Raw genomic sequence first — 14,632 nt, 5'->3', positions numbered from 1 at the left:
GACACATTTTCCTTTACTATACATACAGTATGGGATTTCATTTCCCTTGTCCCAGCACACAGGGCTGTTCATAGACAACTGCTTGGAGACTGAGGTAGCTTCCTCCATAGGCAAGTCAATACCCCTGACAGACACAGGCACATTTCCTTCACTGTCACTATTCTTCACACAGGAAACAGGTAAGGTATAGGGACATTCATCTTTCACTCTCCTTGCTTTCCCAAACTGCTGACTAGATAAAGCCATCAGCTCACAAGGCTGCCTAGGCTCATCCAAAATCTCCTTGTTCTCCTCTCCCTTCGCTTGATCTAATTCCAGATTTATTTCTGAGACATTAGATAGACATTCAGAAACTTCATTCACAGCCAAACAGCTACTTTCCAAAGACAAACTTTTGGAGAAACCCTCCATAGGCACAACCTTAGGATCAATCCTCTCCTGTGCCTGGTTTGTGTTAACTTGACTGACCATAGCTTTAATATCATTTCCAATCATAATATCCTTAGGGATTGTGTCTTTTACTCCCACAACCATGGTGCCCTCAAATCCCTTCCATTTCAGGTGGATTTTAGCCAAAGGCACCCTGACAAAATACTCAGAAAAGGCTACAACAGTCACATCTTCACCTGGCCAATAATCTTCCTCCCTGACAAGACTTGCTTTAACCAAAGTGATATCTGCTGCGGTGTCCCTCCATGCCATACACCTTACTCCATTCACTTCTGCACTGCTAATAAACTCTGCATTATTTCCCCCATATTTAGCTTTAATGTGAGTTTTAAGGTCAAAATTTTCAGAGACCACAGAAACAGCATTTGCACACAGGGCACCAATGCTGGGCTCTGTGTAGCTTGCCTGTGAGTTTATGACAACAGGGTTAGCATTTGCCATGGCATTTGGGGTTGCTGGTTTTGGGCTGCCCTTCAGTGTTGGGCAGTCTGGTCTCATGTGGCCCAGCATACCACAGTGATAGCATGTAACCTGTTCCGTCCTGGGATGTGAGTTCCTACCCTCCGGGCCCCCTTGAACTCCTTTAGAAGAGTCAGGTTTACTTTTAAATCCTTCCCTCCTCTTGAACTGGGGAGAATGGTGATTAGTTTTCCCCAGGGTTTTACACCCTTCTCGAGCCCTGTTTTGGGTGTGGGCATCCGCAATCTCTGCTGCCCGTAGGACTGACTCAGGGTCCCTATCACACACAGCTGCTCTCACATTGTCAGGCACAATGTTTAAGAACTGTTCCAAAGTTATTAAATCCAGCAGTTTTTCAAAGCTCCCATGCGCCTTGGCTTCCACAACCCATTTTTTAACAAAACCCATCAGCTTATGAGCACATTCTACAAAAGTACAATCATTAGACATCTTAAACTTTCTAAACTTAACTCTGTAAGATTCAGGAGTAACCTTGAACCGCCTTAACACAGAATCCTTAAACCGCTCATAATCCAAGGCTTCTTGTTCCCCCAATTCATTAAATACCTCCCTGGCTTTTCCAGTCAGTCTGGTCAGCAGGACAGGCATTCGCTGACCCTCGGGGATCTGGTACAGATTGCAAAGGCGTTCAAAGGTAGACAAAAACTCCTCTATATCCTCAGTATCGTTGTAAATGGGACACATCCTTTCCCAGTTTTTCTCATGGCGGGGGGGAAGTGGAGTACCAGGTGGGGATGACTTTCTCCGCTCTTCCATTACTTGGAGCTGAAGTCTGGCCATCTCCTGTTCCATCTTGTGAGTCTCCTGTTCCATCCTGCGAGTCTCCTGTTCAGCAGCGAGCAGCTCTAGACGCCCCTTACGAGCTCTCTCTTCTCTCTCAGCAGCCTCTTTCTCTCTCTCTCTTTCTAATTCTGCTATTTTTTGCTTCTCCAGCAATCGAAGATCTGCTAGCTTCTGTTCATGCTCAAATTGCAGTTTACTTGTCACCTTTTGCATCCTAATTTTTTCTGCATCTTCTGTAGCCTCAGGTAAGGGCTGTGCTCTTGCCCCCTGATCACTGGCTATTAACAGATTTCTCAGTTCTTCCTTTGTAGCTTTCTTTCTAAAGCTTATCCTCTTTTCTGAACACAAATTTTCCATGGCTTTTTTGCCAAGTCCCTCATATGCTCTTTGCTCAGCCATTGCAGCAGCTCTTTAACCAACCAAACTCTCAATCCCAAAATTCAAATGTGGATAGCGTGGGGTTCTGACCCAAAGCTTAATTGACCTGGTTCTGTGGATCCAAGCACGACTACGCCACTGTGACAATGCGGTTCTGGCGGAACCCAACTGAGAGTGCCAACTCAGGACAAATTGCTCAAATAGGGCAGTTACAGCCCAAGGCTGGGGTTTTTTCCACCTCTAAGGCAAACCAAACCAGCCAGACTAAGAGGACTTCGGTCTCACCCCACTGGCTAACCGCAAGTCTCACAAGCAATCTCCTTAGGCACTCCAGTTTCCCAGTATTACCACCAGTGCTACTCGTTATGGGGACAAATGGTTATGAAAACCAGTACCCCAGTAAAAGAAAAAGGTTCTCCTGATTCCAAAGGACCAAGCCCCAGACCCAGGTCAATATACAAATCAGATCTTACCCACAAATCACGCTGTTGCCAATCCTTTAGAATCTAAAATCTAAAGGTTTATTCATAAAAGGAAAAAGATAGAGATGAGAGTTAGAATTGGTTAAGTGGAATCAATTACATACAGTAATGGCAAAGTTCTTGGTTCAGGCTTGCAGCAGCGATAGAATAAACTGCAGGTTCAAATCAAGTCTCTGGAATACATCCCCCGCTGGGATGGGTCCTCAGTCCTTTGTTCAAAGCTTCAGCTTGTAGCAAAGTTCCTCCAGAGGTATGAAGCAGGATTGAAGACAAGATGGAGACGAGGCATCAGCCTTATATAGTCTTTTCCAGGTGTAAGAACACCTCTTTGTTCTCACTGTGGAAAATTACAGCAAAATGGAGCCTGGAGTCACATGGGCCAGTCCCTGCATACTTTGCTGAGTCTGAAGGCATATTGGCCTTCTCTCAATGGGTCCATTGTATAGCTGATGGTCCTTAATGGGCCATCAAGCAGGCTAGGCAGAGCTAATCCCAGCTTGTCTGGGATGTCACCCAGAAGCATAGCATAAGTTTGCCATACAGACAGTATAGAGCCAATATTCATAACTTCAACTACAAAACTGATACACCCATATAGACAGCATAATCATAACCAGTAAACCATAACCTTGTCTTAGACACCCCATTTGACCCCCTTTATACAAGATTTGGGTGCCACTACAGGACCTTGGTTGCAACAATGATTTATATGGTCCCAGTTTATGTCAATAACGTCACACAGTCACAAATTTAATTAATGCATTTTTTTTTTAACAAGTGTCATCAGCATGGAAGCATGTCCTTTGGAGCAGTGGCTAAAGCATGAAGGGACAGACAAATGTTTAGCATATCTGACAAGTAAACACTTTGTAATGCTGGCTACAAAAGTGTCATGCGAACTACCTGGTCTCACTTTCTGGTGACATTGTAAGTAAGGAGAGGGCAACATTATTTCCTGTAAATGTAAACAAATTTGTTTGTCATAGCAATTGGCTGAACAAGAAGTAGGACTGAGCGGCCTTGTAAGCTCTAAAGTTTTACATTGTTTTTTTGAGTGCAGTTATGTAACAAACAAACAAAAAATCTACATTTGTAAGTTGCACTTTCACAAGAAAGAGATTGCACTATAGTACTTGTATGAGGTGAATTGAAAAATACTATTTAATCATTTTTACAGTGTAAATATTTGTAATAAAAATAATATAAAGTGAGCACTGTACACTTGGTATTCTGTGTTGTAATTGAAATCAACATATTTGAAAATGTAGAAAAACACAAAAATATTAAATTTCAATTGGTATTCTAGTTATAGTGCGATTAAAACTGATTTATCATCATTATTTTTTTTAATTGAGATTAATTTTTGAGTTAATTGCATGAGGTAACTGTGATTAATCAACAGCCCTAATTTTGATGCTTCAACTTACAATGAGCAGCACAGGTCATGGTGTTGAAGAGTATAATGCCAGTTATAAATTACCTAATACAGCAGACTGTGTACAAGTTGAGTCAAATGTTAGTGGTCCCTTTTCAGTATTATCTGACTATTTGAACTTATGGAGAAGTTTTGAAAAAATGAATTAAGAAGGAGTAGAATGGAGAGAGGGAGGTCACTTAGCACCAGTAGTCTTCCAAATACTTGAAGTCATAAGTGGCAGTGGTTTATGTAAGGGAAAGAAACAGCTTTTTTTAAGGCATAAAGAAATAGCCATATTTTATTACCATTAGGGAGAATCATAAGTGGACTAGAGCAGAGTCACAGGTTGACTTAGGTAGGTAGCAAAACCCTTGTATTGCCTTTTCAGAATAGTTGGTCTGAGCAATGCTATCACCCAGCAGCTTTGCTTGGTAGCAGCAGGCTCCTCGTTTCATCTTTTCCTTGCCTGTTGCTGCTTATCCCTTTTTGTTAGCACTTGTGTTCACAAGTTTGCTTCCCTACTGTAGAAGTGTATGCCACTTGCTGTCACCCCTCCAAATTCTCTTCCTTTGATCGCCAAGAATGTGTGCAAATATGCAGCATTATCCTTCACGAAACTCTTGGATACTACTGGGTATTCAGCTGCCTTTACTTGTTCCTGTCATCAATGGGTATGGAATGACAAATTTCTTACCTGGATAACTTCCTTTCTGCTAACAGTACCTCCCACAATTCTGTGATTGTATGGGATATTCCCCTACTTTCTACAGTTCTGGAGGTGGTTCAGTGTTACAGCATAGTCTTCTGCTGGCCATGCTCACATCTCTGGCTTGCTGTCAGAAGATTCATTCCAAAGCTGTGTAGACATTTAAATATGATTAGTGATAACCTTAATGCCAACCAGTGAACTATGTTCAGTAGTCTAACTAGCCCACAAACTGTAGACAAATTAAATGTCATACAAAGGAGGGTAGAATTGTGGGAAATGCTAGCAGAAGAGAAACTGGATAAGAAATTTCTCATAGAATAAGTATCCCTATGGCTGCTCCACTTGAGGTGCACATAACTTTGTGTTCTATGGGAAGTAGTGAGCAGTAAACATTAAGCAGGGAAGGATAAAGAATAGACTGAAACTGAGAAATCTTTCCTTGAAAATAAGTGCCCGAATAGAAAGTATTTTGGGATCACTGCAAGCAGCATGTTCCTTCTGAAAGAGGCCTCCGCAGAGGACAGAAAATCCACCTTACAATGTTTAAGAAAGGTGTTAGAAGACCATGTAGCCCTGCAGACTTCAGTTGAAGCGCAAGCTCTTATTGCCTATGATGTCACTAGAGATCTTGTAGAGTTCCAAAATAGGTTCACCTGATACCTTGTTACCTGCAAAAACAATCTAGGGCACCCCGCCTATATTCTATCAAGGGCTCAAGATGTGACTTGGTCAATATAGGTACCTGCCCTTTCCCTCAGGGCTCTACAGGTCTGCAGAACCTTTTCCCAGTGAGAGAGCCTTACACAGTTGTGCTCTAAACATCTACTTATTAGCAACACACACAGAATACATATACCAGGCAAATCTCTTATGCTCACTGCTCCTGATATACAGACAAAATTCATCCGATGGCCAGTCAGGATGCTCTCGTCTGGGGGTTTCCGGCGATGCCTCTGCACATCACGGTCGTGCAGAGGGGTCAGAATTCCAGCAGCTTCATGCTAAATTCCAGTCCGGAGATGGTTCCCAAAGAGCATTGTTTTTTAGTTACATTATATAGGTAAAACTAGTTACCTCCTTTAACTTCACTAAACCTATCACATTATTCAGTACCCCTAGGTAACAAAATTTAACCAATCACGCACTGCCACCTATGTTTTCTCCTCCCTGCTCAACTCTTTTTACATTTATCTCTCATGCCCAAATTGTAACTTATTTATGACCATCTTTGTGCAGATGGTCAGCATATATTCACTGGTCAGAGCTTATTTTATCTATTTTACCAATTCTTGGGGTCTTCCTGTTTTCTCCCTAAACTTCCCAGCGCTTGGGTGTGTCTACTTTTCAACCTATGGTGTTATAGCTCTTGTTAGGGGCATTCCTGAGCTGGGAGTACTTTAGCAGCAATGGAGCATTTTTCCCCTTAATGTGAGTGGTGAAATGCCTGAGTTTCACCCCAGGCTGGTTTAGTATGGAGTGAGTTAAATCTCAGGCCTACATTGTATGCACCTCTACAATGCATAACTTAATCTATCTGGCCAGTGTTAGTTTAGATGCCCAAAGACCATGACATTTTGGGTGAAATGACACAAACATGGAAGAACCTGATCTTGTTGAGGCAGATCTTTGCTCGAGGCAGATCTTTAGTGCTCTACATAAATCCAGATTATGCTACAGTCTTTCAGTAGGATGCTGTGGACTTGGACAGAATGATGGGAAGATCACTTTCTGCAAAGCACAGAAAGAGGATTAAACTGTTGGTAAAGAATCTGGACTCCTTAGAACCATGGTATTGTGGAATACACAGGATGGTTCCTGCATGGATAGGGCTGCTAATTTACTCATCTAGTAGACATGTTAGTGACCAAGAAGCAGGTTTTGATAGAATGGCATGACAGCTGTTCAAAGGGTTGGTTGGTTAGGGCCGTTAGGACCAGTGGTAGGAAAGATTGGTGACTGCAGCTCTACTCAATCTGAAATAAGCCTTCTGGGTCTTAAAACCATGGTCTCCTTGGCCAGTGTAGAACTAGAACTATTACCTTTGCTTCCTCTTGCCTTATCTCCTTAGAAGTGGAAGTGGTGGGAAAGCAGCCCTTTTTCCACCTATGTACAAGAGCATCCATATCTACTGACCTTGGATCTGCTTCCTGATTAAGTATTTTGGCACCATTCTGTCTTTGTGATGCAGACTGACAGCTGAAATACCAAATTTCTGAGAGATCATGTTGAGGACTACCTGACTCAGACACCATTCTGAATTTTTTGGCTGCACATCTGCCAAGCTAATCTGCTAATTCTGATGTGGTTCTCCCTTGTGTATTGCTCTTACAGAAACTGAATTCTCCACCCATTTCGTTATTGCTATTGCTTCCCAGCGTAGGGTCTAGTTTCAAGTTCCTTCTTGGTTTTGAGATACACCACTGCTGTGATGGTGTCCAATTTGAGTAGGATGTGGTTGCCTTTGAGGTGGCTCTGGAACCTGCGGAGGGATAGCTTTGTTGCTCTGAGCTCCAAGAGACTGATGGTTTCATTCCTGTCTACAAAGCAATATATTTCCTATGCTGTTCTGTATTCCAGATATACTCCCCGCATACCACAAGGATCAATTCACCCTCTGGCTAAGTTCCCTGTAAGCTGGGCACCTGCCCAGCAGGCTAGCAAGTGCCGCACAGTTCAGGTGTCCCTCCCCCTACTGCCATGCTGCTCCTGCCCTCTGCCTTGGAGCTGCATCCGGGAGCCTCCTGCTTGCTACGCAGAGCAGAGGGAAGAGGGGTGCTGATGTCAGGGTCTCCCCCTCCCCCTTGTATCCCATCTCCACAGAGTGGGGTGGGACATGACAGGGCTCAGGATGGAGGGAGCTTGCTGGCAGCTGCTGCTGTGTCTGAACTTGCTGAGCTACTTAAAAGGGCAACATACTTATAATGGGGTCAGCATACTTAAAGGGTCAACGCACGTCTCTGTCACACACACACTCTGTCTTTCACACTCACCTCCCAACACATACTTGTATTGTTGATACTTCTTTTAAAGTGTGTTGTTTGAGTTTTTTGACTGGTCTATACATTTCATAATTTTTATTTCTCTCATGCTTAAGTTTAATTCTTTGAGTAGTGAGTTCTAAAATGCCTAACGTGTCCTGGCTGCAGTAATTATCCCTATGGTAACTTTAAAAAAATATATTTAGGTTTTTGGTTTCTACTGGTGGCGCACATCTGCACATAAAATTCATTCCGCACATGGATGGAAAAAATTAGAGGGAACACTACTCTGGTCCTGTTTAATATCTTGGTCCTTATCTTCAGTGAGCTCAGTGATCTGGGCCCATGGTCCAGATTGCCTAAAGATCTGCAGTGAACCCCAGGATCATAAACTTTCCTCCTCTGGCAAAATGGTATTCTACAATAAGGGTAAAGCTTGTTTGTTCAGGAGATGGAGCTTTCATGGGGCCCAGAACAAGATTGGAATGAACTCCTCCAGGAAGTAAGGACAGTCACAAACCTCACCACCTTCTGCTCCATTGCAAGGTTCATTTCTTTGACCCTGCTTTCTCTAACAAACATATAGTGGTGTGTTTGTGCCTGTAAAACAGGTAACAAGACACTCCACTGCATACACTTCTCCCTAGGGAAGAAGATGAGAGAACAAACACATGACAGGTGTTAGGCTGATTAATGCACTTCTGGAAGGCACTCATACTCCAGTGAGTGTGGTATATAAGCTTATTTAGACTAGAACATTACATGGGCATCTGTTGCAAGTACCTGAAGGTCCGTGGACCGGGAAGATGCCTGCGGATGTTCACTGGAGCTATCCATCATTTGAGGAATTCTGGTACCTAGTTTGGAACCAGTGCCCAGTGTTGCATGCATTCTGATGAGCCGTTCCATACCTTCAGCAGAAACTTCTGGAAACACCTGATGTGGAATCTTGCCCATGGTGTAATGCCTAAGCATGAAACCGGAATTCTTAGTTGCAGATGCTGGGCTATAGATTGTCTTTGGTTCCTCATGAGCATGGAGCTCTGGTTCTGGCTTTTTTAAAATTTGTTCAGCGAGGGATAGATTTTGGCCACAAATGTCTATATCCACTATCAGGAGAGCTATCTTTGTGGAAGGGATCAGTGAGCTTTTCCTGCTGTTTATCACAAACCGATCTGCTTGACGCAACCTCAGTGTAAGAGCTGTGGCACTGAAAGAGCATCTTAGTAAACACTGGAGGCTGACAGAAGGCCAAATGGCAGTGTTTTGTACCTATGGTGAGCTGTGCCATACACAACTCAAATGACTGTGACATGGACATATGGTGATATGTAGATAAGCATCTGCTAGGTCTGCTGAGGTGAGGAAATCCTCTTGGTACTGGGATACTACTGTCAAGACTATGGTCTCCATAGGGCATCTCATCTTTTTCATCCATTTGTTCATCAATATGAGGTCCTCTGCCACAATGTGCTTCTGGATATCAAGGACATTATAGTCCCAAGAATCTTTCTTTTGAGGGTACCGATTTTATTAGTCCTATGTCCGGAAAGAAGATCTCATTCAGCAGGGGCTAGTGTTTGATAGGGTTCTTGATATCAATGATTGGATGAAGCAGGGATTGGGTCAGGCCCTTAGTTTAAGGGAGTAACTAAAACTGCTTCCTATTTTTACCCACTTGTACATGCTCAAGAGATCCCATTCTTCTGAGAAATGGAAAAGTGTGCCTCCTAGATTAAAATTGGGCAGTCTTTTTGAGCTCTTAAAGGTATTGCTGCCAAATCAGGTTTTCCTCTTGCTGTCTTTCCTTAGGTACTTCTGTGATGACAATAGACAACCTCGTGTTGGACTTGTAGTCCTTTCCCTGGGCACTGTGTAGAGATGGGTGGGATATGCTATCTTCCCCTATCTTATCCAGTTTTTCCTCCAAACAGGAAACTGGGAATTTGGATGAGTTCAGGATTTGGTTTGGCGTGGGTATTCTCAGTACAGGCCTGTAACCAGGTGTGGTACCTGGCTACTGCTCTCATGGCCCTGGCTGAGAATTTCTTTGCATCCTTTGAGGCATATGCGATGAAAGGTGTTGCTAGTGTCTAAAATCTCCTGGTGTAGCATGCAGGAGGCACTGGGAGGGAGGGGGAGTTGATCAATGTGGCCCACAGACACCAGTTTGAGAAATACTGTCCTGCTTCTATGCTTTCCCTTGTCAGGATATTCCTTCCTGATTGCATCATCACTGGAAGGGTGCAGTAGAATTGCTGTCTCATGTAAGGATTTGTCCTTAGGCTTATCTAATCCTCTAAGGGGATTTGTAGGATAAATGCTAGTTTGGGGCACCTAGGATCAAGTGTGCTGGGGGAGGGTGAGGAATAGTGTTTGGTTTTCCACCTTGCCTGCTCAGAGCCTGAATCAGTTGGCGTTTTGCTGGTTTTGCAGGAGTCCTTGTGCAGCTGTGGTTTCTTGGCCCTTCTTGTTGAACCTTGCACCTTCTAGTTACGTCCCTCTCTGGTTTCTTCTGGTTGTGGGAAGAAGGGACTGTACAAATCCTGGTTCTTTCCCTCAAGGTGTTGAGGACTCACTTTAGTAGCTGAGAGGTACTGTGGGTACCTTCTACCTTCTGTGGGATTTACCACTGAGCTAGCTGGATGGCTCTTATCCTTAGACTCTCCCTGAACTGCTCAGATGTTCCTGGTTGGGCTTTTCTACATAGGAGTTGCAGCTTCTTAGGGCAAGAGTTGTCCTAAGATTCTCCTCTGACCCTCAAACTCAGGGTTTCGCACAATGGCTGCCTGTGCACAAGTAGAGCATAATTTTACCCTCTGAAGCCTAACTGTTGCCTTATGTTCAGACTACTGCTTTGAAGTAGTCTATTATTTGTGAAAGCGCTTTGATGTTATGTAAGCAAGGGCATATGATTCCTAGAGGGGGAAGTACTGCAACGGTCTGGCTGAAATCACCATGTTTCCACTTACCTAGAGGGAGAGGAAGAAAGATTATAAATTGCTTGCTGCATTATGAAAAACAAATTAAAAGTAAAGCTGCTACAGGAAATAGTTGGGAATAAAGCAACTCCATCACTACTACCTGCTACTGTGGCAGCAGTTTGGGCACTAAGCTAGAGAAGAGGGTAGGTAGCACCAGCTGTGCTGCAACACTGAACTGAAGATGAGGGGAGTGGCCCATATATCAGAAACTTATGTGATTGGTAGGCAGCAGAAAGACTAATTTGTGGTGGTATTAAAAGTTAATCTAAAGAAAGATTTAGTTTGAAAAAGTTGTATATCCCCTTACAGAGTTGCTAGGGTAGGAAAAATACTATTCACACACAAAAAGGGGGAGGAATGGGGGACAAAAAAGTACCTATGGTGGCATACTCCACTCCCACTGTTGAAAACAATGGGGAATCTTGACTTATCCATTCAAAAGTCTTCAACACCATTTACTGTGGAAACTATTTAAAAAAAAGGTTAGTTCCTTTCAGCACTCTTGCCATCACAGGTATATTCAATTGATATTGGAGGCGGTGGGGAGACCGTCTATAATTTAGTACATAGTGGAACAAATATTCTTCAACTGTGAACTATAAGGTGGGCTGGCTAGTTTGCTGCTATGGATCAGGGGTTATGACAACTAACAGCCATACTCTATAGTGCCACAAACAAAAAAGTCCTTGATTCCAACCATTCTGCAAGGAGTCCATGGCTCTAGGGGAGATGTACCTGACATCTATCCCATGGCTCTCTGTTAATAGAGGATCCAAGTTGGGGTCAATCCATCAGTATGTGCTTCTTTCAACAAGCAACAGTGCAAAGTACCTAGTGCTTAGTTCAAGTGTAGGGATGACCAAACAATTACAGATGCCTCCCTGTACAAATAACTAAACACGCATTGGGTTTGTTGTGACTTTATGGACCCCTGGTTAGGGTACTGCCTGGGATATGGAAGATTCAAGTCCTTGCTCTAACCCAGGCAGAGGACAGACACTCTAAATGGGCTATTAGCTATAAAGGGGTGGGGGTTCAGGAGACACTGCTGCTGTGACTTAAGTGACTAACTCTAGGAGAGGATTCACCACTGTGAATCCTGATGAGAAATAGGCACCTAGTTATCTTTGAGGGGTGGGGGTGTAGGCCAACCCCTCTTCAGCATTTCCTATTGGCTAGCTTAGGTCCAGCAGTCCAAAGAAGGTTCATGGCTGAGAATTCTAGAGACAGGTACCGTGCTACAGCCCAGAGTAAGGTGTGTAACTGCCTTTGAAGAATGGGTCTGAGACCCCAACCTTTGCCTCAGCACTTCTTACTGCCTACCTTAGGTAGCTCCCTGCTCATCTTGATGGCTTCTGTGAACCCCTTTCTTAGGCACCTAACTCTCTCCACAAAATGCATGGGGAGCCTGAGTGTCTAACTTGGGACTGAGGATTCAACTGGGTGACAGGCTAGGAGTTCAGTGTTGCAACATCTAACTGACCTTTTAGCCCTTAGTGCTCGGAAGCAGGGGAGGAAGAGGACACGGATTAGTGTTAGTACATGGCAGGGGAGGAGGCAGAAGAGAACATTTCCTCCTCCCTTGTGCCTGGGCTACTGCTGGGTCCTAGCAACTCACCAATTTTACACTTATTTTTCTCAACCTTTTTGGCCACACTAATCAGGGAAATCCTGATCTTGAAAGTGAGGATTTTCCAAAAATACCACTCAACTTTGTTTAAAGAATCTTTCAATCCTCTCCTGTTACTGGACAGTAAAAACATTTCAATTTGACGTGTAAGATTGTTGCATTGGTGTAACTGTAACAGCATAATTTAGACCTTGTACTTCTGCAGACTCCTCCTGAGTGGAACTGTACCAATACTCTACCAACGCGATCAGAAATATTAGAAGTAATATTCAGAGGACCAGGTGATTAAGAAAACAGAAACTAAGATTTGCGTACAGTACAATAATTTACTTTATCAAATCGCTACAAGTCACTGTCCTTTGATTTCCCACTTCTGGTACAATAATGAACTGCTGCTGGGAATGTTCCTTCATTTTACATGAGTATTTATTTTCACCTGCAAGATGAAAACATTGAAATATTTGTTTTAAAAACTATTACAAACACTTGGGTGCGCAAGAGATGAAATAAAAATGCAAATAGTTTTAAAATTATTAAAAAATATCTTTTAAAAGTAAATTTAAAAGTTGTATGAAATCTCAGAATTTACAAATTTCCTCTTCAAACACAAAATACAAAATAGGTAACACTTGAATTATTTATTAGATGCTTGAATGCAGCTATTTTTTCAGCTTCTTCTTCTTTTTCTCTGGTTCACTGTTAGTGCTCAGCTCTGTAGTCTGATTTGGAACATCACTTCCCAGTATCTATCACAAAGGAGAAAAAATATCAGAAGAAGGTTAAAGCAAACATTTAGTTTTTGCTTTCTTGTAAAAAATATCAATAATGGGAGAGGAGATGGCTCTAAAACAATTAACAAAAGTTACATGCAAGTATGTATGCAGACCTCATCTGACATTTCAGTGAAATGAGTATCTCTGACAGTAGGTATCAAGATAAAGTCTAAGTCAACATATAAATGTCATGATGTTGCTACAGCAAATCACAATGCAAAGTGAGGTGGTGTTGAGATTTTGTGGTTCCCAATGAGTCAGATGCTGGGCAGAATCAAGGGACTTCAATTCGATGCGATGCAATGCGATTCAATTTGATTCAATTCAACAAGGCTTTATTCAATGTGCACAAAGGGAGAGCCCCTCCAGCAAGAAGCCCCTCCCATTGTTATTTTATAGCACATGGCACTTACATAACAAGTTACATAACACAAACCTCTAACCAATCAAATTTAACCTTTCCATATACGGATTTGTTCATCACATGCTCATAGTTCTCCACTCCACATGCTGAGCTCACCCCTACTCCCCCTGGCCTTCTCTAGAATGTTCCTAGGGAGGGGTGAGCCACAGCATGCTTCCCTATGCATAAGCACCCTGAAAACCACATTTTATCCAAAATGAACACAAGCATACCCTCCAGTGGAAATTATTAAGAACAAGGATAAAGACTAGGACTAAAAGTAATTATAAATAAAGTCTTGTATTGGCAGAGTTCACAGGTCAGGATAATCTAATATTTTAGAAACAGATTCATCATTTTCCTAAAATAATTCAAAACATAAATGATTATATACTCAGGAATGGAAAAAGACTCCAATTAACATTTACTTATATTGTTTTTAATTCACATTTGTCTACTAGTTATTACTTAAATCTCTAAAAATTGTTGATAGCTGAATGCAAATACACAAGGTGGTTTCAGAGCTCCTGTCATGTAAAATTTGTCAGCTAGCCTGAGGTACAAAGAGGTGGAATACAGGTGTCTTAGATGCAGGGGGGAAGAGGCCAAGATCTATAGTCTTGATGCTAACTGCTAGTACTAGCTTATAGTTTACAACATGGTATTTCTATATGAAATACTTATGAAATTTATTCTAGGCAAAGATAGCTGGGCGTATACAGAAGTTGCTGTGAAAAGGAACAGCCATTTCTGTATCAAGTTTATGATTCTTAGTAAACCAACAGTTGCATGAGCTAAAACTTGTCATTTTGCCCATAGAAGTTTAAATTGAGAAACATAGTACTACGTAAATATAATGACAGGTTTCAGAGTAGCAGCCGTGTTAGTCTGTATCCGCAAAAAGATACAGATACAATGTACTTGCGCTACATTGATGACATCTTCATCATCTGGACCCATGGAAAAGAAGCCCTTGAGGAATTCCACCATGATTTCAATAATTTCCATCCCACCATCAACCTCAGCCTAGATCAATCCACACAAGCGGTCCATTTCCTGGACACTACTGTGCTAATAAGCGATGGTCACATAAATACCACCCTATACCGGAAACCTACTGACCGCTACACTTACCTACATGCCTCTAGCTTCCATCCAGGACATA

At 42.5% G+C, this 14,632-nt stretch overlaps 1 protein-coding gene across 1 annotated transcript in view; it reads right to left on the bottom strand.

The window, feature by feature from the left end:
* Positions 1–12,670: 12,670 nt before the first annotated feature.
* DIS3 (DIS3 homolog, exosome endoribonuclease and 3'-5' exoribonuclease) overlaps positions 12,671–14,632 on the bottom strand; it is a 29,042-nt gene continuing 27,080 nt past the window's right edge. Inside the window, exon 21 of the mRNA XM_065412019.1 lies at positions 12,671–13,037. Coding sequence (XP_065268091.1) covers positions 12,951–13,037 — 87 coding nt within the window. The 3' untranslated portion in view covers positions 12,671–12,950. The remainder of the gene's footprint in view (positions 13,038–14,632) is intronic.

Source organism: Emys orbicularis, chromosome 1 (genome assembly GCF_028017835.1).
Source record: "Emys orbicularis isolate rEmyOrb1 chromosome 1, rEmyOrb1.hap1, whole genome shotgun sequence".
NCBI classification, from domain to species: Eukaryota; Metazoa; Chordata; order Testudines; family Emydidae; genus Emys; species Emys orbicularis.
The sequence above is the reverse complement of the archived record's forward strand: the minus strand, read 5'-3'. Positions and strand labels throughout refer to the sequence as shown.